At 61.6% G+C, this 22,058-nt stretch overlaps 2 protein-coding genes across 6 annotated transcripts in view; one reads left to right on the top strand and one right to left on the bottom strand.

The window, feature by feature from the left end:
- The first annotated feature begins 6,329 nt into the window (after positions 1-6,329).
- Positions 6,330-14,083, top strand: Pld4 (phospholipase D family member 4). Of its 5 annotated transcripts, none has more exons than XM_042671608.1 (10): positions 6,330-6,443; positions 8,789-8,955; positions 9,422-9,605; positions 9,837-9,957; positions 10,397-10,524; positions 11,454-11,654; positions 12,156-12,295; positions 12,393-12,558; positions 12,657-12,777; positions 13,498-14,083. In XM_042671608.1, the coding sequence occupies exons 1-10, from the start codon at positions 6,420-6,422 to the stop codon at positions 13,692-13,694; spliced, it is 1,449 nt and encodes a 482-aa protein (XP_042527542.1). In that variant the 5' UTR covers positions 6,330-6,419; the 3' UTR covers positions 13,695-14,083. The 5 variants fall into 5 exon arrangements, with proteins under 5 accessions (XP_042527542.1, XP_042527543.1, XP_042527538.1 ...); XM_042671609.1 differs by lacking the exon at positions 6,330-6,443 and adding an exon at positions 6,889-7,084 and having other exon boundaries at positions 12,685-12,777; positions 13,498-13,585; XM_042671604.1 differs by lacking the exon at positions 6,330-6,443 and adding an exon at positions 6,892-7,084.
- A 217-nt stretch (positions 14,084-14,300) lies between these two features.
- Ahnak2 (AHNAK nucleoprotein 2) overlaps positions 14,301-22,058 on the bottom strand; it is a 40,314-nt gene continuing 32,556 nt past the window's right edge. Inside the window, exons 16-18 of the mRNA XM_042671629.1 lie at positions 20,147-20,791; positions 16,089-19,711; positions 14,301-14,637 (exon numbers count right to left, since the gene is read on the bottom strand). Coding sequence (XP_042527563.1) covers positions 14,301-14,637; positions 16,089-19,711; positions 20,147-20,791 — 4,605 coding nt within the window. The remainder of the gene's footprint in view (positions 14,638-16,088; positions 19,712-20,146; positions 20,792-22,058) is intronic.

The following is a 22,058-nucleotide window of genomic DNA, read 5'->3' as shown; positions in this document are numbered from 1 at the left end:
TCCACAGGGGACATTGTGGGGCATGGGCATGGCCCTGGGCCTGAGGAATCTCCTCTGCTGGAAAGCCATGCTGTAGTTTAGAGGTGCTGCCACCAGGTGGCAGCCTAGGCATGATTGCAGAGCAGATGTTTGCTCCTTAAAAAGCCACGGGCTTGGTGGCCCCAGCCTGTCATCCCAGCTACTCAGGAAGCAAAGGTGAGCAGGGCAGGGTCTGAAGCCAGCTAGGCCTTCTTGGGGATGCGGTGTGCATGAGCACTCTATCCCAAGCTGCATAAACCGGACAGCAGGAAGCAGTACCAGGTGTGTGCAGGGAGCCCTTTGCCACCATTTCCTCTGTGGCTGGAGAGAGCCTGGTGCCCCACCATCAGATGCCCAGGCTCTCAGTGGGGCAGTCAATCTCCATGCACGTGGGGCCTGCAGGTCACTAAGCCCGCTGAGCCCACGTGGCTGGCCATGCAGCGTGGAGCTGGCCAGAGGGTCTCAGACACCGCGCCCTGGAAAACGAAGCAGGAAGCATGTACATGCAAGCCTATAGCCAGCGTTACTCTGCACGGGGCCAGGATGAGAAGTGCTGCTCAGTGTAGCACAAGAAAAAGGATGCAGCTGGGCATCTGTGGCTCACGCCTGTCATCCCAGCTACTCAGGAGGTTGAGATCTAAGGACCCCAGTTCAAAGCCAGTCCGGGCAGGAAAGTCCGTGAGACTCTTATCTCCAACAAATCACTAGAAAACTGGAAGTGGTGCTGTGGCTCAAGTGGTAGAGTGCTCGCCTTGAGCTGAAGGGCTGAGGGACAGCACCCAGGCCGAGTTCAAGCCCCGTGACTGACCAAAAAAAAAAAGGATGCAGATCAGAAAGGAAGAAGCCAACCTGTCCTCATTGCAGACAGTGTTGTCAAGACTTAAGAGACCTAAAGATTCCCCCAAAACTCTCGGATGTGACCTGTGCTTTCCACAAAAGATCAGGGCACAAAGCCAGCATATACGGCATCCATGACTTTCCTACATACCAGCAAGGAGCAGGCTGTGAAGAAGTGTGCAGAAAAACTCCATTGACAGTTGCCTCACAAAACTACATAGGATTAAATCTGAAGAGGTGAAAACCTCACAAGGAAAAGTGAAAAAATGCTCGAGAGAGCACTGATGAAGACCCTAGAAGACGGGAGGAATCCCGCGTTCATGCGCTGGCAGGACTGTGAACATTGTGAAAATAAATACACCACCGAAAGCAGTCTACAGACCAATGCAGTCCCCACAAAGACTCCAATGCAATTGTTTCCAGAAATAGGAAAATTCCAAAATTATATGGAAGTACAAAAGATTCCAAGTAACCAAAGCAATCCTGAGCAAAAAGAGAAATGTGGTCGATACCACAATACCTGACTTCATACCATGTTATAGACCCCTAGTAACAAAAACAGCATGGTATTGGCAGATGAACAGGTAACCCAATGGAACAGAATATAAGATCCAAAAATAAGCCTATGCAGCCACAGCCACCTGATTTTCAACAAAGACTTCAAAATCATCCATGGGAGAAATGACAACAGCTTCAACCAGTGGTGTGGAGGAAACGGAATATCCCCCTGTAGAGGCCTAAGCACACCCCTGTCTCCATCCTATGCACACAAAGTGGGTCAAAGCTTGACGTGAATGGATGATGAAGAGGAAACCAGAGGGAAGAGCTCTGGAGACAGACAGGACGGGCCGGGAGCCTCAGACGAGCCCTGGAGACAGACAGGACAGGCCAGGAGCCTCAGAAGAGCCCTGGAGACAGACAGGACGGGCCGGGAGCCTCAGAAGAGCCCTGGAGACAGGACGGGCCGGGAGCCTCAGAAGAGCCTCGATGGCTCAGGAAGCAAGAGCATGAATGGGTGACTGGGGCTGCACGCAGTTAAAGAGCTTCTTCCCAGCAAATTGACTAGAATTAAAAGCCTACAGAATGCGGGGAAATCCCTGTTAGATAAGGGATTAATACCCATAATGAAGAGTTCCAAAAATCAGCAAAGACAACCCAATTAATAAATGAACAGACAGACCTTGAAGGAACAAGTGTGGGAGGCGTGAGGGTCAAGTGGAAGAGAGCCCGCACAGCAGCTCAAGGCCCTGAGTCCAAACTCCAGCACTGACACCCCTCCCCCAAACACAAATGACCAGTAAACACAGGAGAAAATGTTCAACAGCTTTTCTTTTTTGATCTGAAATCAGGACTCAAACTCAGTACCTGATGCTTTTGCTCATTGGATAGTGCTCTTTCAAGTGAGCCACACCTCCAACACCAACAGTTTTAATTGTAAAGGAAATGCAAAACTACATGAGGCCAGGCACCAGTGGCTCACACCTGCAATCCTAGCTACTCTGGAGGCTGAGGTCTGAGGATCACAGTTCGAAGCCAGCATGGACAGGAAAGTCTGTTAGGCTGCTACATAATTAACCACCAAGAAGCCAGAAGTGGAGCTGTGGCTCAAGTGGTAGAGCTCCAAGCCTTGAGCAAAAAAGGCTCAGGGACAGTGCTCAGGACTGGTGCACACACAAAAATAACACCCTCACCTCAGGTCTCCAAACCCCAGTACATTGAGACCCCAACCCACCTCAGTCACAAAGACCATCATCGAGAAAAACAAATGCTGGGTGGATGTGGGGAAGGCCCCTCACCCTGCTGGTGGGCGTGCAAACCAGGCAGGTCGCTGGAAATCAGTGCGGTTCCTCCAAAGGCTGGAACTAGAATGATCCAGTGGGGCTGCAGCGTGTCTGCTGGGCACTCATCCAAAGGGACATAAGTGTACAGGAGCTAACTGTACACCCACGTCTACTGCCGCACCAAGCACGAGAGCCGGCCATGGAAGTACACAGTGAGGTGTCCATCAGCAGCTGAATATAATGAAGAAAATACTTAAAAAAAATTTTGTCCGTTGCAGGGCCTGAACTCTGGGCCTGGGCGCTGTCCCTCAGCTCTTCAGCTCAAGGCTAGTGCTCTACCATTTGATCCACAGCGCCACATCCGGCTTTTTCTGTGTAAGTGATGCTGAGGAATGGAACCCAGGGCCTCATTCATGCAAGGCAAGCGCTCTACCACTGAGCCACCTTCCCAGCCCCATGAAGAAAATTTACACCCCCCCCCATGCACAAGAGTATTACTTAGACATAAGGAAGAATGAAATCATGCTGTTCACAGGAAAATGGATGGAACTGGAGAGCATGTTAATGGAAAAAAAGCCAGACCAAGGAAGACAAACACTGCCTTCTTCCTCACGTGGAGTCTGTGGGTGACAGAACAACATTAGTGTAAGCGGGGCTTTAATTGTGGTAGAAATCAGCCAGAGGAGGTGCCTGGGGGCTGGGGGATGTGGTCGCCACACTTCCTGTGTGTGTGTGTGTCAAATAGAATTCTGAAGCCAGGGACACTGGTGGCTCACGTCTGTCATCCTAGCTACTCAGGAGGCTGAGATCTGAGGACTGCAGTTCAAAGCCAGCCCAGGCAGGAAAGTCTGTGAGACTCTTATCACCAATGAACCACCAGAAAACTGGAAGTGGTGCTGTGGCTCAAGTGGTAGAGCACTCGCCTTGAGCTGAAGAGCTGAGGGACAGCGCCCAGGCCCAGAGTTCAAGCCCCAAGACTGAAAAAAAAAGATCCATTAAAATTGTTTTCAAAAGGAAGGGGTGGGGCTAGGAAAGCAACAGAAACTGGGTGTTCACATGTGTCTTCTACCTACTCAGGAGGCTGAGATCTGGAGAATCATGATTCAAAGCCAGTCAAGCAGAAAAGTCCTCGAAACTCCAACTCTAAAATAACCAGAAAGAAGCAAGTCTAGAGGCATGGCTCAAGTGGTAGATTGCCATCTGAGCAAACCAACCAACCAAGCAAGGCCAAGGCCTTGGGCCCGAGCCCCAGGAACAGAAAAAAAAAGATGTGAATTTGATTAAGGAAGTGTGTGTATCTGTATGGAAATATCATAATACTCTTTTCTATAGTTGATATCTACTAATAAGAGGGAAGTTAGGACAAAACATTCTTTGCTTTATGAGAAACCTCCAAACCCGCCCCACCCAGGACCCTGGGGGAGCGGACCGGGGAGGAGCTGGCCACCATGGCCCACCCACCCACCCAGGGGCTTGTGCCCCGCCTCCCTCCTTGGCCTTTCCTGCAGGGCTGGCACAAGGGCCAGAGGGCAGCAGGGCCGGAGCCTCTCCACCCCAGCTTCCTCTCGCTGTCCCCAGGGTGGACGGCTCCTCCTGGAGCCTGACCCGGCTCAGCTCGGCCCGGGGACTGTCCAGGTGGCAAGGCCCTGGTGTGAGGATGAGCTAGGCCCGGCTGCATAGGACAGAGGGCCTCCCGGTGGGCGCTCCCAGCCTGCAGGCCTCCCGCAGGCAACAGTGGTGTGCCCTGACCCCGGGTCCCCTGGGAAGCAGAGGCCAGCTCTCTTCTCCATCCACTTCCTGACCCACCAGGCCGGCCACAGGATGCTGGAGGAGGCCCGTCCTCCCCTGCGGGCACGCCATGCTCAGCACCCTGGACAGAAGCCCGGGGTCAGCTGCCACAGAGGACAGGAGCCCACGGTGTCCAGGTGGATGCTGTACCCAGTGTCTGTCCTTGGAGGTGCTGGAGGGAGCACAGAGGGGAGACACAGGGCCCCCCAGCCTCGCTAGCCCACCTCTTGACCCCAGCCTCCACCCCAGCCTCCCATGCCCTAGCCTTCCCGGGCCTGTGACTGAGTCTGGGCCACATCTAGACCATAGGTAAGAAGCCCCTGGGGGACCCTGGGAAGTTCCTGGGGGCCAGCTCCACAGCACTGTGGCACACACCTGACAGGCACAGCTTAAGGCGGGGAGGGCGGATCTATTCTGGCTGGCAGTGTCAGAGCTTCAGTCCCAGTGGGGCTTGAGAGGCCGAACAGCATGGCAGCCGGAGCAGGGCAGAGGGAATCAGCTCAGGTCACGGCAGCTGGAAAGGAGTGGGGGACAGAGATGGAGGGACAGAGTCGGAGAGAGAGGCAAGACAGAGAGAGAGGAGAGAGAGACAGAGATGGGGAGACAGAGAGACAGAGGAAAGAGACAGCGAGGAGAGGTGGATAGAGACAGAGAAAGGATAGATGGAGAGAGGAGAGAGAGAGACAGGAAAGAGATAGAGGAGAGATGGAGAGAAAGGGACAGAGAGACAGAGATGGAGAGAGAGGAGAGACAGAGAGAAGAGACAGAGAGACAGATGGCAAGAGACAGAGACAGATAGACGGAGAGAGAGACCCTTGAAAGGCCGCCTCTGTCCTCCAACCCGGCTCCACCCCCACAGCCTCCACCACCTCCCTGTGACCCACAAGCAGAACCTGTCAGGGGCTCCATCCATCACTCGGGGCAGAGCCTTCCGGAGCCTGGAGCCTGGAGACTGCACCTGCAGCAGCTTGGAGGCCCTTGAGCCTCTGTGGAGCCATAACTGTCTGCATAGAACACCTCTCTTTCTTTCCTTCTCTCTTTCTTTCCTTCCTTCCTTCCTTTCTTCCTTTCTTATTTTTTGTCAGTTGTGGGGCTTGAACTCTGGGCCTGGCGCTGTCCCTGTGCTCTTCAGCTCAAGGTGATCATTCTACCACTTGAGTCACAGCACCACTTCCGGTTTTCTGAGTGGTTTATTGGAGATAAGAGTCTCACGGAAGGCAGGCACTGGTGGCTCACGCCTGTAATCCTAGCTACTCAGGAGGCTGAGATCTGAGGATCGCGGTTCAAAGCCAGCCCGGGCCGGAAAGTCTGTGAGACTCTTATCTCCCATAAACCACTTGAAAACTGGAAGTGGCGCTGTGGCTCAAGCAGTAGAGCACTTGCCTTGAGCTGAAGAGCACAAGGACAGCGCCCAGGCCCAGAGTTCAAGCCCCACAACTGACCAAAAAAAAAAAAAAAAAGTTTTATGGACTTTCCTGTGCAGGCTGGCTTTGAACTACTCAGCCTCCTGAGTAGCTAGGATGACAAGCGTAAGCCACCAGTGCCCAGCATAGAACCCCTCTTTTTACTAGTATTACTGTTAAATAGTCATTTTATTAGATGGTTGCATAGAGAGGTTTCAGTTTCAGAAGTCAGGTGAGGAGTCCAGTGTCCCTGGACCCATGCTCCCCTCCTCTGGAACCTTCCACTGATGCCACTGCAGCTCTGGTCCCAGGCCTGTGCTCTTCAGGCCCAACCGACACACAGGCTGGTGGCTTTGGGGTGCCCCAGAGGAGGGGTGGGTGGATGTCCCCTGGAGGGGACATTTTCCAGCCCCAGCCTCCAGGGTGCACAGCCCTGGCTGTTCGTCTCCAGGTGGGGGTGGGCGGCTCAGAGGAAAGAGGAACTGGTGGGCCGGTGGGTGGGGACGCAGCGGCCAGCCGTGGAGGGCCAAGGAGCCAAGGCCGGCGGACAGACGGCACTCACTGCCTACGGCCGGCGCCGCCTGCAGCCAGGATGGATGGCAAAGCAGGGCTTCAGGTAGGTACCTAGAGGCCCGTCCGGGAGGGAGGGAGCCAGGAGGAGCAGGCTCCCAGCCTACGCTGCTGCCTGCTGGGGAGGCCTGTCCTCTCCACCCCCAGGCCCACTGGCCCTCTTCCTCCTCATCTGCGGCGGAGTGTCTCCGCTGGGAGCCTGCAGGCCGAGTCTCAGAGCCCAGCTCCCGGCTCCGCGTCCCTGGGGTGTCAGCACCAGGCCTTGGAAAGACAGCCCCCACCCCGGGGACCTTCCAGGACCAACAGGGACAGGCCCGGGCTGTGCAGCACTGTGGAGGGGGGCGGGCGTCCCTGGCCTTGTGATCCCCGAAGGCCAGGAGGGGGTGGGGAACTGGGCCCGGTGGGCAGGCACCTCGGAAAAAGGGGGTGGGGCAGGCTCCGGCCGCTGGACAGCCTCCACATTGCCAGCACGGCTGCGCTGGCTGACTCCCGGCCCGCCTGGCTCCTCAGACTGGAAGCTCTCAGAGGGCGTCGGGCAGGGAACCGGAGCCCTTCCGGAGCCAGAGGCCGCAGCGTCTCTCCTGGACTCACAAAGCAAGAATGAAAGCCTGGAGCCGGGCTTTGGGGGACCCCAGCGGCCCTTGGGGGTGTGCGAGAGCGCTGTCTGTGAGCTGTAGCTGGGCTCGGGTAGGAGGCGGCCCCTTTCCAGCGGAGGGGTGCAGGCGTGGTGACCCCGGTTCCCTGGACCCCTGCCTCTGGCAGACACAGGGCAGCCGCGTTCTGGTCTCACCGGGGTGTGGAGGAAGGACACAGCGGGCCGGGCCGGTCTGCTCCTGGGAGGACGGCCCAGCGGCCTGCAGAGACGGAAGGCTCCCTGGGCGCCACGGCCCAGCACTGGCCATCCGAGGGCCACCCCAGCACCCTGCGTGGGTACCCGGTGCCCGGGGGCGGCTCAGAACCCCTGCAGCAGTGTCGAGGTCACCCAGGGTGGAGGCCTCGCTTGGCCCCCGCCCCGCAGACGGGGCCTGGGCAAAGCCAGGGCCGCGAGGCTGGGGTCCCGCGTGGGCTGCGGCAGCCCTGGCTGAGGCTCATCGCATCTCCCAGTCAGGAGCCTGCTGCTGGGCAGGACCGGGGCCGGAAAGGGAGGCAGCTGTGTGTTGCCCATGAGGAGGGAAAAGCAGAAGCGGCAGTTTCAGACCCAGTTTCAGTTGTGGTTGAAACAAGGAGCCTAGATTCAGACATTCAACGCAGGAAGGGTAGCAGAAGAGGGAGGGAGGGAGGGAGGAAGGGGGGGGCAGCACCATGCGGGTGGTATTTCCAGAGACACTGGCGCCAGCTGCCCAGGGCCAGCCTGGCGCCATGGTGACCAACCCCTGGGGGTTGGAGGTGTCCATGGGGATCCCTGGGGTTTCTGGGGGCCCAGAGGTACTGACACCCACAGACCTGTGCAGATGCTGGGCCCTGTGGGAAGAAGCAGAGGCCCCAAGTGCCCTTCTCCACCCCACTTCCTCATACAGAATGTCCCCCAATCCTACTTGAGTCAGGGGCTCAAGTCCCCCTGAGAGACTTAACAGTCCAGAAAACACTGAACCCTATTCCTAATTAGGACCCCTCCCCCTCCTCTTGCCTCAGGCTCCCAAGTACTAGGATTATAAGTGTGTACCACTTTGCCCGGCTAGAGCTACTCGTGTGTGTGTGTGTGTGTGTGTGTGTGTGTATGTGTGTGTGTGTGTGTGTGTGTGTGTGTGTGTGTGTACATGCTATTCCTGGGGCTTGAATTCAGGTCCTGAGCGCTCTTAGATTTTTTTGCCTAAGACTGGTCCTCTACCACTTGAGCCACACCTTCACTTCTGGCTTTTTGCTGGTTAATTGAAGATAAGAGTCTCGTGGGCTTTCCTGCCCAGGCTGGCTTTGAATGTGATCCTCAGATCTCAGCCCCCTGAGTAGCTGGAATTGTACGCGTGAGCCACTGGGCCTGCTCAAAACCATTCTTAAAAGTCTAGTTTCTTAAAATCTTAGGTCTATAGACCTGTGAAGAGGACAAAACCAACCCTGGGGTAGAGGAGGCCAGGCCGGTGGGGCCCAAGGCCACCGGGGTGTGGCAGCTCCGGCCCCCTGCAGGGGACTGGGGACAGTCACCGCAGGCACTGCCCCGCAGACTGGAGTGAGGATCACCGACCCCACCCAGGGGGCCTGGGCCAGCTGGGCGCCCTCCCTTCCCCTCCCCCCCCCCCTGCTGGGCACCCCCTCCCCTCCCCTCCCTTCCCCTTCTGGGCACCCTCCCCTACCTCCTCCCTTCCCCCTCCCCTCCCCTCCCCCAGCCCCCTCTGGGCTCCCTGGACTGGGGGGCGCCCGTACCATCCGGGGACCCCGTGGCAATCTCTCCCGCAGGTGCTTGGCGTGCTGGCCGCCCTGGGGCTTGGCTCCCTCTCGCTCACCTTGCTCCTGGGCCCAGTGTCCCCTCTTGTCACCTGGCTCCAGATGCGCCCTAAGGAGGTGGCGTGCAGGCCCTGCAAGGCCCAGGGAGGAGAGGCCGGGGGGCAGACGGACTCCTGCCAGTGAGTGCGGCGGGCGGTGTCTCCCCTGGGCTTGGCCTCGCCCCGCGGGTCTGTAGTGTAGACCTGGAAGGTGGGGGGGGGGGCGCGGGGGTGGACTGTTGGCATGAGTGGCGTAGACTTGAGGTGCTGAGCATAGCACATGGGGTGAGGACTTTCAAAGTCTTTCCACTCCCGGGGTTCTGTTGCTCCCCACTAACGCCTCAGCCCCTCCCCCTTTCCTGCCCTGCTGTGGAGGCCTGGAACCCAGAGACCCCTCCTCAGTTTGGTCTTAGGAGTGGCTGCTCCCAGAGTGGTTGGGGTGGTCGGATCCCACAACCTGTCCTGCTGGTCCTGACCCTCAGGCTCCTGTTGGACACGCCCAGGGGCCCTCATCTGGCCGGCCAGGCTCCGCCCAGCTCCCTGCTCAGCCCCTGGCGGCCAGGCCAGGTGGCCGTGGTGCCCACATGCCCTGCTCTGTGCCCCCCAGCCTCGTCCTCGTGGAAAGCATTCCCCAGGACCTGCCCTTCGCAGCGGGCAGCCCCTCCGGCCGGCCCCTGGCCCAGGCCTGGCTGCAGCTCCTGGACGCAGCCCAGGAGAGCATCCAGGTGGCCTCCTACTACTGGTCGCTCACCGGGCAGGACATTGGCGTCAACGACACCTCCTCCCGGCAGGTCAGCCCTGCACAGGCCGCGGGGCCCGGGGCCCCGCCGGTGGGGCGGGAGCAGAGCTCTCTGGAAAGCCCAGGGCCATCTGCAGAGCTGTGCGCTTGGGGTCCGGGCGCGTGGAGAGTCCCCGGCTGCAGTCCCGCGCCCCATCAAGGGTGGTCGGGATCTGGTCCCTGCTGGGAGGGGTGAGGCTGGGCTGCCCTGGGCGCCGCCTCTCATGCCTGCCTGACTCTGCAGGGAGAAGCTGTTCTGCGGAAGCTGCAGCTTCTGCTCGCCAAGAACGTCTCCCTGGCCGTGGCCACCAGCAGCCCGACACCGGCCACGGAGTCCACTGACCTGCAAGTCCTGGCTGCCCAAGGTAGTGCCTGCGTCCTCCAGGCCTTGTGCGGGGCACACAGGACGAAGGCAGAGACCAGCATTGCTGCCAGTTGTGCCTGTGTGTGTGTGTGTGTGAGAGAGAGAGAGAGAGAAACACGTCTGGAGGGCAGGAGCCCTCGGCTCCACTGGGCTGACCTCACCTGGGGGCAGGGCAGGTTCCGGCAGCTGGAGCCACACCCACCACAGCAGGGCCCAGGCAGCCTCCATGACCCCTCTGACTCATGGCCAGGGGCTCAGGCCGCCAGCTCCAGCCAGGGAGCCCCAGCACAGCCGTTACAAGCGCTGGGAGCCGTACTGCCCAGAGACGTCCGGGGCCAGGCTCCGCCCGGCAGCGCAGGGCAGTGCTGGGTGGTCATGGCGCCTGAGGATCAGACGCATAGCCGCTGAGCAGCTGGCATGCAGTCGGTTCATCTCATCAGGTGCCCGGGTCCGCCAGGTGCCCATGAAGAAGCTCATTGGGGGCGTCCTGCACTCCAAATTCTGGATTGTGGACAGGCGGCATGTCTACCTGGGCAGTGCCAACATGGACTGGCGCTCACTGACACAGGTGAGTCCGGCCAGAGGCTGAGGGCCTCCTCCCCGACTCTGAGCCTGGAGTCCCAAGTCTCAACAAAATTGTGTTGTGAGTGATCACGTGGCTGTGATCACGCCGGCAGCACAGCATACAGGCTCCCTCACCCGGCCCGGGGCCCGGCTCCCTCACCCGGCCCGGGGCCCGGCTCCCTCACCCGGGCCCGGGGCCCGGCTCCCTCACCCGGGCCCGGGGCCCGGCTCCCTCACCCAGCCCGGGGCCCGGCTCCCTCACCCGGCCCACAATCGCAGTGTAGAGGAACATTTAAGGAGGTGGGAAGGTGCTGATGCCGTGCCACCCACATTCCACACATTATAAACAAGTCGCAGCCCTGGGGGGGGGGCATGGGGGCCGGTGCATAGCATGTGTGAAGCTCTGGGTTCAGTCCACAGCAGCACACAAAAAATTATCAAAAAGTGGCGCTGCTGGTGACGTAGTTCACTGATAAAAGCACTCACCTGTACACACAAGCCTTGGGTTCAATCCCCAGCACAGCCAAAAAACAAAAAGAAAGCAGATATGGTAAGAGTGGTTATTTCTGTTTTCTTTGCCAGCCCTGGGGCTTGAACTCAGGGCCTGGGCGCTGTCCCCGAGCTGCTTTTGCTCAAGGCTGGCGCTCTATCACTTGAGCCACAGCACCATTTCTGGCTTTTGCTGTTCATGTGGCACTGAGCCACGGTCCCAGCCCTGAACGGTCATTTCTAACGATTTTTACCTCCAGCTCTGGGTTTCCATGCATTTTCTGTTTTATTTTGGAATGAGTGTGTTGATTTGACCACAGAAGGACAGTGGCCAGGGAAACGGCCTGGGCCGCGCCCGGCTTGCCTGCGACCCTTGCAGGTGACCCTGCCCTGCTACGCCCCGGGCTCCTCAGCCTCTGGGCCCCTGGCCCCTGGTCCCTGCAGGTGAAGGAGCTGGGCGCTGTCATCTACAACTGCAGCCACCTGGCCCAGGACCTGGAAAAGATCTTCCAGACCTACTGGGCGCTGGGGGCACCCCACGCTGTCCTCCCCCAGACCTGGCCTCGGAACCTCTCAACCCACATCAACCACGCCCAGCCCTTCCGGGGGCGCTTTGACGGGGTGCCCACCTCTGCCTACTTCTCGGTAAGGTGGGCTGAGGGGCCGCGGCAGCCCCGCTGGGCTCTGGCGGGCACTGGGGCTGCACTGAGAGGCAGAGGGGGCCCCGAAAGGGACCTGGGCCCACTCCCGCGGGGGTGGGGCGCCTGGGGCCATCGCCAGCCCTCGGGTGGAGGTGGGAAGTGGAGAAGCCAGGGCTGCTCCACAGGGAGGCGAGAGGCCCAAGCGGAGGCTAGCCTGGCCTGCAGAGGAGCGAACACGGGGTCCCCGCTGCTCCAGGCGCTGCTCTACAGGAGGCGCTATCACAAGGCAAGGGCCGGCCCCCGCCCGGGCCCTCTCTGGAGGGAGCAGGGCGGCGTCCCTGGGCAGAAGTCCATGGAAAATCCACGGGACCCACGAGGCCTGGGGGTTTCCTCAGAGCTAGCAGCCCTGGTCTCGGGCGGAGCTGCCCTGGCCAGGCCGGTCGCTGCGGGGTGGTGGGTGCGGGAACCTGCGGCTGGCAGTGCACTCTGGGCCCTTCTCCCCCAGGCCTCCCCGCCCCCCCTGTGCCCCCATGGCCGTACTAGGGACCTGGACGCGGTGCTGGCGGTGATCAGGGGGGCCCGGAAGTTCGTCTACACGGCTGTGATGGAGTACTTCCCCTCCACCCACTTCCACCACCCTGCCAGGTGGGTCCAGCTCTGCTGAGGGGCGGCTCCCAGGGCACAGGAGCTCCTGGCACCCCAGGCTGTCGGCAGGGCCCTGACCTCCTGCCCCTGTCCCCAGGTACTGGCCCGTGCTGGACAATGCTCTGCGGGCAGCGGCCTTGAACCGAGGCGTGTGCGTGCGTTTGCTGGTCAGCTGTTGGCTCAACACGGACCCTGCCATGTTCCCTTTCCTGCGGTCTCTGCAGGCCTTTGGCAACGCCTCAGCTGGCATCTCCGTGGACGTGGTGAGGACCCCTCCTGGTGCGCAGGGGAGAGGAGGACGCCTCCTGGGGAGGGAGGGCAGGGGAGAAGCAGCCTCCTGGCTGTTTCCCTCCCGGCCCAGCCCGACACTCTCTGTTCCCGGAAGAAAGTCTTCATCCTGCCCGTGGGAAATCACTCCAACGTCCCGTTCAGCCGCGTGAGCCACAGCAAATTCACCGTCACAGACAAGACCGCCTACATAGGTGCGTGCTCACAGGACCTCGGGCTGGCGGCTGCGGAGCAGCGTCAAGGCCGCGGGCGTTTAGGGCTAGGCAGGCAGCTCCTGGTGCCTCGGCCTGCAGGATGGCGGGCGAGGGGGAGCCTGGAGGACTGGCCCTAGTGAGTTAGCACGCATCCCGGGTGAGTTAGCACGCATCCCGGGTGAGTTAGCACGCATCCCGGGTGAGTTAGCACGCATCCCGGGTGAGTTAGCACGCATCCCGGGTGAGTTAGGGCCCCATCCCGGGTGAGTTAGGACCCCATCCCGGGTGAGTTAGGGCCCCATCCCGGGTGAGTTAGGGCCCCATCCCGGGTGAGTTAGGGCCCCATCCCGGGTGAGTTAGGGCCCCATCCCGGGTGAGTTAGGACCCCATCCCGGGTGAGTTAGGGCCCCATCCCGGGTGAGTTAGGGCCCCATCCCGGGTGAGTTAGGACCCCATCCTGAGTGAGTTAGGACCCCATCCCGGGTGAGTTAGGGCCCCATCCCGGGTGAATTAGGGGCCCATCCTGAGTGAGTCAGCTCTATCCCAGGTGGGCATGGGTAGAGTTCCATGCTGCATAGCCATGTTGCCCTGCTGCACCTACACAATGGCCGTCCTTGCCAGCAGTGGATGACCAGGGGCCTGAGCCCAGCCCTGCCTCTGCGCTCCCAGTACTGGCTGGGCTGTGGGGGTCTGAGCAGGACTTTGCTGCCCACCTTCCAGGTACTTCCAACTGGTCAGAGGAGTACTTCAGCAGCACTGCAGGCGTGGGCTTGGTGGTCAGCCAGAGGGCCCCCAGCTCCCGCCCGAGTGAACCCCCTGTGCAGGAAAAGCTGCGGAGACTCTTTGAGCGAGACTGGAGCTCTGCCTATGCTGTGCCCCTGGATGGACAGGCCCCCGGCCAGGACTGTGTTTGGTAGGCGGAGCCTCTGGTCCAGGGCCACGGCTCTCATTGGACACTGGCCATCAGTGTCCACCAGTTGGAGCTCAGATGCCGCAGAAGCTCAGGAGTGTTACTTAGAGTCTGGGTTGCGCTCTGAGACGTCCAGGGACGGGGCTCGTCAGGGACAGAGCCGGGACGGAGGATGTCCACGGTTGCCAGAGGAAGGCCACTGAGTGGCGTGAGCGGGTGCTTGGCTGTCCCCCCGCCCCGCGGCGGATTGCTGGCACAGCTGCCCACCTGCCGCCCCCCGTTACAGATGTAGATGGCGCAAGGCCTGGCCAAGCCAAACCCTGGCATTCCTGTGCATTTTCTCTCTCCCCTCATGCCCACGGATCCTGGTTCCCGAATGTCCTTTATTAAACCACATCTCCCAGGCTTCTCCCCTCTGCTCAGCAAGGGCTCTGCGGTCCTCCTTCAAGGCTCCACCCTCAGGGTGAACACAAACTGCCTGCCAGGGCCACACCCCTCCCGCCCTGGGGCCCTCGCGCGCCCCCCCCCCCCACAACTTCAGTCCAGGCTCCAGAGCGAAGCTTCTCCTCTGGGCTCCCCGCTGGCAACAGTGGTCATCTTGCTGAAGTCATGGTCAGTGTCCACTGCGGGAGCTCCCTCCCAGTGCTGGCCCCGTGGACACCCAGGACGAGGCCTTGCGGGCAGGGCCGGGCGCCCGGGACGAGGCCTCGCGGGCAGGGCCGGGCACCCGGGACGAGGCTTCGCGGGCAGGGCCGGGCACCCAGGACGAGGCCTCATGAACAGGGCCGGACACCCAGGACGAGGCCTCGCGGGCAGGGCCGGACGCCCGGGACGAGGCCTCGCGGGCAGGGCCGGGCGCCCGGGACGAGGCCTCGCGGGCAGGGCCGGACGCCCAGGACAAGGCCTCGTGGGCAGGACCGGGCGCCTGGGACGAGGCCTCGCGGGCAGGGCTGGGCCAGATGAGCACTCAGGATGGCCTGCCCCACCCACGACTGGCTCTGGCCACTGGGGAGCAGGAGCGCTGGGCCAAGGCCTGCAGTGTGTGTGCACGTGTGTGCGCATGTGTGTGCGTGTAGTGTGTGCACGTGTGTGCATGTGCCTCGTGTGTGTGCGCATGTGTGTGCATGTGCACGTACCTAGTGGCCCAGGGCTGTGGGGTGGCGCTGTGCCTGCTGTGGAAGGGTGGGTGCCGAGGAGGCAGTGTGCACGGGGAGATGGCCACGCCAGTCCCGCCTTGGGTGCGGGTGAGATGAGACCCAGCCCTGTGCTGCGGGCACGCCACGCCGCCTCTCACCCACGGGGTCCACCAAGGCCACTGGCACCAGCCCTCAGGGGCAACCGGTGTTGTGGAGGGCACGGTGCTGAAAGGGTGCCGCGGCCCGATTCCCTGTCCCTCCCCTCCCCACTGTGGCCCAGACAGCTGTGCCCAGGAGAGCTGGCCCAGCGTACACCAGGGACGGTGCCCTGGGGGGGCCCGGCGTACACCAGGGACGGTGCCCTGGGGGGGCCCGGCGTACACCAGGGACGGTGCCCTGGGGGGGCCCGGCGTACACCAGGGACGGTGCCCTGGGGGGGCCCGGCGTACACCAGGGACGGTGCCCTGGGGGGGCCCGGCGTACACCAGGGACGGTGCCCTGGGGGGGCCCGGCGTACACCAGCCTACATGGCGGCTGGGCCTCTGGAGCCATGAGGTGGAGGGTGTGCGGAGCAGGCTGACGCTCTCCAAACAAAAGACCACCGCAGCCGGGAGTGTCACTTGCTTTATTGTCCAGCAGGGGGCGGGCTGGCTGCTGTGTGCGCAGCGGGCGCTGGGGGAGCAGGCGGGGCTGGTGCGGCTGACAGGTCTGCGGACCGGTTGCACTGTCTCACAGCAGACGTGCCTGTGGCCACATACGGCGCAGCCATTCACGTCAGGAAAGGAGGCAAAGAAGGGAGGTGGACGGGGCAGGGAGGGATTTTCTGGACAATGCCATACTCAGCCTAAGAGAATCCATGGGAGGAAAGAGCAGCCATGGGTGGAGGCTGCACAGGACCGGCCTCTTCCAGCGAGTCCCAGAGCCAGGCCGAGAGCCGTGGCCGGGCCGGCCCCAGACCTGCGGCCAGCAGTGGCCCTGAGCCCGCACGCGCATGCACTCTGCACTCTCTGCTTCCAAAGCGTTGTGGGAAGGGACACGAAGTTCATCCCAGTTAGGAGGGCTGAGTGTGGTGACCCGTGATTCATTTCTGCTGTGCGCTCAGGTCTGGGCTCTGCGGGGTGGCGTGCTCTGCGCGGGTGCCTGGCTCCTGACCAGGGCTGGGTGTGGTGACCCGTGATTCATTTCTGCTGTGCGCTCAGGTCTGGGCTCTGCGGGGTGGCGTGCTCTGCGCGGGTGCCTGGCTCCTGCCCACAGCTGCCCCTCACTTGGCCACAGGCCCAGACTCCTCGCCAGCATTTCTGTCCTGCTCTTCTCTTACCACCAATTGCCGGGTACCTGCAGCCCCTGCTCCCTGATCCCCTCTCTCTTCCTCCTCCTCGTCCTCCTCCTCCTCCTGAGAGAAGCTGTCTCGAGCATCAAAAAACGTGGTGGTTTCCTCTTGGTGCCTTTGCTCCGCCAGCTCTGCCTTGGCCTCGGTGCTCTTGCTCTTCCTGGTGGGCGAGGAGAACCCCAACTTTGGCAGATGGAACCAGCCTGGCTTCTCCTGCTTCTTGGGCAGCTCCGCCTCAGTCCGGGCCCCGGGCTGCGTCTGGATGGGGGTAGATCTTGGGGTGTCATCCCTGGGCTCGGCGCCAGTCTCATCCGAGGAAGAGAACCCGATGCTCGGAAGCCAAGACCACAGCAGACCAGAAGACTTCCTGCTGGCTGGCTTCTCTTTCGGAGCCCAGTCTTGGCCTGCCAGCGGGGTGGCCGCCTCCTCCCAGCTGTCCTCGGGAAACTCCAGGATTTCTGCGGGCTCCTCGTCGGAGCCGTGGTCTGCAGACTGGGTGCCCACGGGCTCCTTGGGCACAGGCACGGGCAGCCCAGACAGGGCGACGCTGGCAGACACCATCTCAAACGGCTCTGTGGCATCGGGCTGGGGCTCTGCAGGCCGGGGGCCCATGCCTGGGGTGGCTGAAGCGGGAGCCCCACCCAAGCCCCCCAGGGCCCCCGAGCCCAGAGCCCCCATGTGGATGCTGGCCTGCGTGCAGGGCTCTGCACCTTTCACCTTCAGCAAGGAAAATCCGTAAGAAGGAACCTGCGCCACGGACGCCGAGATCTCTGATTCCCGCACGATCTGCGTGGAAAAGCCCGCAGCGGTGGCGACACCAGCATGCTCTCGTGTCACCCTGCTGCGTACAATGACCTCTTGGCTCTCACCCGGAGTCCCCTGGATGTGTACCTTGACTTTAGAAATTGGGGGTGCCTCTGAGGAGAGGGGTGCAGGAGGCTCCCCGGTGCCCTCGGCGTCGGCCCGCAGGCGCCTGGCCCCCCACAGCCCAGGCTGGTCCCGGTTGGCAGCGGCCCAGACACCGGACCCCGTGTCGTCCCTCACCACTGGGAAGAACACCGCCTCAGAGCTGGGGGCCGGGCACGAGAACCTGGGCACCTTTAGCTTTGGGAAGCTCACGGTCAGCACGGAATCCTCCCAGAGCCGGTCCACGCTCACCACGGAGACCTGTGCGGGCGCGTCTGTGCAGGAAGCCGTCAGCTTCACAGGCCCTTCGGGGGAGAGGGAGCCGGGGCCTTTGGGCCCGGGCGGAGGCCTCCGGGCAACCTCTCCTTCGGGAGCCTTGGGTTCTGAGTCTCCCACGCCGGGCGGCTGTGGGGGGAGGGAGGCTGCTGCCAGCCCGGTGGGGGCCTCGGAGCGGGGCAGATCACTCTGTCCCACGGCTGCTGTGGGCAGGGGCGGCTGCAGGCCGGGGTGGTCCTGGCTTTGGACAGGTGTGCGCGTGGAGCGCGGGGGGCTGGGTGGAGCGGTCACAGGCAGCCCCGCCTCCAGGGGCTCAGGGGACACCACCGCCTCCACCTTTGGCCCAGGAACGAGTGGCTTCGTGTGCGAGTCGGGGGCAGGCAGGGGCAGCTGGGCGGCATCCTGCCCCGCGGCCCTGCCCTGCTCCTGGGATGAGGAGCGTCGGAAGCCAGGAAGTCGGAGCTTGGGCATTTTGAGCCGGCGCTCCTGCGCATCGGAGGGCGCCTCGCGCAGTGGCCTCCCGGCCGCTGGCCTCCCGGCCGGGCTGGCCTCGGGCTGTCTGCCGGGAGACTGGACAGGGTCTTCGGGTGGGAGGATGGTCCCCTCCACACAAGACGGGCTGGCTGACAGGTCCCCAAGCTCAGGCGGTTTGCGGTCAACCGTGACAGCTGAGTGACCTTCAGGAAGGGGCTGGTCAGCGTCGCAGGGCCTCCTGTCCATCTTGGCGGTGGAGGCTCTGAGACTGGGTTTGGCAAAGCCCAAGCTGGGGGTGTGGACGGGTGACATCTGGAGGCTCACACCATCTCCTTCCGAGAGACCCTCCTTGGTGCCGTTTTCCAAAGCAACCCCCCGGGCACGGTCATCCCCTGAGGCTTCCGAGTGTCCTGCGGCCGGGCCCCTTGGAAGAGCCGGCCCGGCGTCTCCCTGCGGCGGGCTGGCCGGCCCCTTAGAGGCCTTCAGCTTCGGAAGAGCCACTCTGCACAAGGCGAACCCCGGCTTCTTGGTCCTGCCCTTCTCCCCACCCTTGTCTGAAGGAACGCCGGAATTTGCTTCCTCCTGGGACAGCTGAGCACAGGGCAGAGAGAGCGCCTCGTCTGACTCCAAGGGGACAGGAATGGCGGGGTCCCCCGCAGAGCTCCCCAGGGACCCAGGCCACTCCGGCACTTTCTTTGGAGACTGATGGAAAGATGGCAGTTTGAAGCGGGGTAATTTGAAAGGACTGCTTTTGCCAGGCTCTACAGGAACTTCATCTGTAGTGACCCCAGAGGAAGCAGCCGGCTGCTGAGCGGCGTCTGCCCCAGGGCAGAGATGTGGGCCGGACGCCAGGGACCCATCGCAGGGGCAACGCCAAGGTTCAGAACCGGGAGGAGAAGCCGAGGGCTCCGCTGCTTGAGGGCCCGCGTGGTGACTCGGCACAGCAGGGCTGCGGACAGTGAACTTGGGTTTATGGAATTTAGGAAAAGAAATCCGAACACCAGAGCGTGGAAGAGAAATATCAGGACCATGGTCCTCAGAAAGGCCGACGAACACATGGCAGACCTCCAAGTCTTGTTTGGCCGGGGGCAGCTGAGCGCTGACCGCAGGGGTCCTCAGGTCCCCCTGGACGGAGGTCAGGCCTGCGGAGCCCCGCACGGTGGGTGCCGACACCGCCAGAGCAGCCTCCCGGGGCTTGCCGGGCGCCGACACGCCCAAGGACGGCCTCTTGCACGTGGGCATTTGGAACTTGCTGTCTTTGGTGGACACATCCTTGTCCCCCAGGACGAGGTCCCCATCCAGCTTGGAATCGGGGACCTCAATGTCCACTTCCACACGGGGCAGAGACACCTCCAGATCGGGGGACGCCACCTCAGCCTGGGAGCCCTTCATATCCAGCTTGGGGCCCTTGATATCAAATTGGGGGCCCTTGAGGGACACTTTGGGCATCTCCAGGCTGGGCATCTGAGCTTTGGGCAACTGATCTTTGAGGTCAGCTCTGGCAGACTGGGCTGCCAGATCTCCCTCCGGCAACTGGTCCTCGGGGAGCTCCACAGCCACCTGGTCCAGCTTGGCCTCAATTTCAGCAGAGGGCAGCTGAGTGCTGACATCAGGGGCCTTCAGGTCCCCGTGGACAGAGGGCAAGTCCACGTCACCCTGCACCTTGGGCACTGACACCTCCACCGTGACCTCTGAGGGCTTGCTGGGCACCAACACACCGAAGGACGGCATCTTGAATTTGGGCATTTTGAGCTTGCTGTCTTTGGTGGACATGTCCTTGTCTCTGAGGGCCAGGTCCCCTTCCAGCTTGGAACTGTGGGTCTGGATGTCCACCTCCACATTGGGTAGAGACATCTCTAGAGCAGGGGTGTCTGCTTCAGCCTTGGGGCCCTTGATGTCCACCTGAGGAGCCTTGAAGTCCACTTTGGGCATCTTCAGGCTGGGCATGTGCACCTTGGGCAGGTGACTTTTGAGGTCAGCTCTAGCTGGCTGGTCCATCAGCTCTCCCTCAAGAATCTGGCCCTCGGGCAACTGCACGGGCACCTGTTCCTGCTGAACGCTGACCTCAGGGGTCTTCAGGTCCCCGTGGACAGAGGGCAGGTCCACGTCACCCTGCACCTTGGGCACTGACACCTCCACCGCGCCCTCTGAGGGCTTGCTGGGCATCGACACACCGAAGGACGGCACCTTGAACTTGGGCATTTTGAACTTGCTGTCTTTGGTGGACACATCTTTGTCGCCGAAGGCCTGGTCCCCTTCCAGCTTGGCACTGGGGGTCTGGATGGCCACCTCCATGCTGGGCAGAGCTACCTCTAGATCAGGGGTGTCTGCTTCAGCCTTGGAGCTCTTGATGTCCACCTGGGGGCCCTTGAGGGCCACTTTGGGCATCTTCAGGCTGGGCATCTGCACCTTGGGCAGCTGACCCTTGAGGTCAGCTCCAGTAGACTGGCCCACCAGCTCTTCCTTGGGCAGCTGAACCTCTGGCAGCTTTATGGTCACCTGGTCCAGCTTGGCCTCCACTTTGGCAGAGGGTAGCTGAATGCTGACCTCAGGGGTCTCGAGGTCACCCTGGACGGAGGGCAGGTCCATGTCACCCTGCACCTTGGGCACTGACACCTCTAGAGTGCTCTGTGAGGGCTTGCCAGGTGCTGACACGCCAAAGGACGGCATCTTGAACTTGGGCATTTTGAGCTTGCTGTCTTTGGCGGACATGTCCTTGTCCTTCAGAGCCAAGTGCTTCTCAGGCTTGGCACCAGGGGCCTCAATGTCCACTTCCACACTGGGAAGAGACACCTCTACATCGGGAGCACCCGCTTCGGGTATGGGGCCCTTCATGTCCAGCTTGGGTTCCTTGATGTCCACCTGGGGGCCCTTGAGGGACACTTTGGGCATCTCCAGGCTGGGCATCTGCACTGTGGACAGATGGCTCTTGATTCCAGATCCAGAAGGCTGGGCTGCCAGGTCTCCCTCAGGCAGCTGGCCCTCGGGCAGGGTCACAGACAGCGGGTCCAGCTTGGCCTCAATTTTGGCAGAGGACAGCTGAACACTGACCTCAGGGGTCTCAAGGTCCACATGGACAGAGGGCAGGTCCACGTCACCCTTCACCTTGGGTACTGACACCTCCACCGCGCCCTCTGAGGTCTTGCTGGATGCCGACACACCGAAGGACGGCATCTTGAACTTGGGCATTTTGAGCTTTCTGTCTTTGGTGGACACATCCTTGTCTTGGAGGGCCAGGTCTGCATCTAGCTTGGCACTGGGGGTCTGGATGTCCACCTCCATGCTGGGCAGAGACACCTCTAGATCACAGATGCCTGTTTGAGCCTTGGGGCCCTTGAAGTCCACTTTGGGCATTTTCAGGCTGGGCATGTGCACCTTGGGCAAGTGACCTTTGAGGTCAGCTCTGTCGATATGGCCCAATAGCTGTCCCTCAGACAGCTGGCCCTTAGGGAGCTCTATGGCCACCTGGTCCAGGTTGGCCTCAATTTCAGAAGAGGGCAGCTGAATGCTGACCTCAATGGTCTTCAAGTCCCCATGGACAGAGGGCAGGTCCACGTCATCCTGCACCTTGGGCACTGACACCTCCACCGCGCCCTCTGAGGGCTTGTTGGGCATCGACACACCGAAGGACGGCATCTTGAACTTGGGCATTTTGAGCTTGCTGTCTTTGGTGGACATGTTCTTGTCTCTGAGGACCAGGTCCCCTTCCAGCTTGGCACTGGGGGTCTGGATGTCCACCTCCACACTGGGTAGAGACATCTCTAGATCAGGGGTGTCTGCTTCAGCCTTGGGGCCCTTGATGTCCATCGGAGGAGCCTTGAAGTCCACTTTGGGCATCTTCAGGCTGGGCATGTGCACCTTGGGCAGGTGACCTTTGAGGTCAGTTCTAGCTGGCTGGTCCATCAGCTCTCCCTCAAGAATCTGGCCCTCGGGCAACTGCACGGGCACCTGGTCCTGCTGAACGCTAACCTCAGGGGTCTTCAGGTCCCCGTGGACAGAGGGCAGGTCCACATCATCCTGCACCTTGGGCACTGACACCTCCACCGCGCCCGCTGAGGGCTTGCTGGGCATCGACACACCGAAGGATGGCATCTTGAACTTGGGCATTTTGAACTTGCTGTCTTTGGTGGACACATCTTTGTCTCCGATGGCCTGGTCCCCTTCCAGCTTGGCACTGGGGGTCTGGATGGCCACCTCCATGCTGGGCAGAGCTACCTCTAGATCAGCGGTGTCTGCTTCAGCCTTGGAG

This window comes from Dipodomys spectabilis, unplaced genomic scaffold (genome assembly GCF_019054845.1).
Source record: "Dipodomys spectabilis isolate Male_0828 unplaced genomic scaffold, ASM1905484v1 ptg000648l, whole genome shotgun sequence".
In the NCBI taxonomy this organism is placed as follows: Eukaryota; Metazoa; Chordata; class Mammalia; order Rodentia; family Heteromyidae; genus Dipodomys; species Dipodomys spectabilis.
Note: the sequence above shows the minus strand (reverse complement) of the source record. Positions and strands in the feature narration are given on the sequence as shown.

Excerpts from the sequence above, each read along its gene's own strand:
- Pld4 (XM_042671604.1), top strand. The coding sequence starts at position 6,998 with ATGAAAGCCTGGAGCCGGGCTTTGGGGGACCCCAGCGGCCCTTGGGGG. Across the intron at positions 12,296-12,392 it reads CACTTCCACCACCCTGCCAG|GTACTGGCCCGTGCTGGACA; the intron begins GTGGGTCCAGCT and ends CCCTGTCCCCAG. Across the intron at positions 12,778-13,497 it reads AGACAAGACCGCCTACATAG|GTACTTCCAACTGGTCAGAG; the intron begins GTGCGTGCTCAC and ends CCCACCTTCCAG.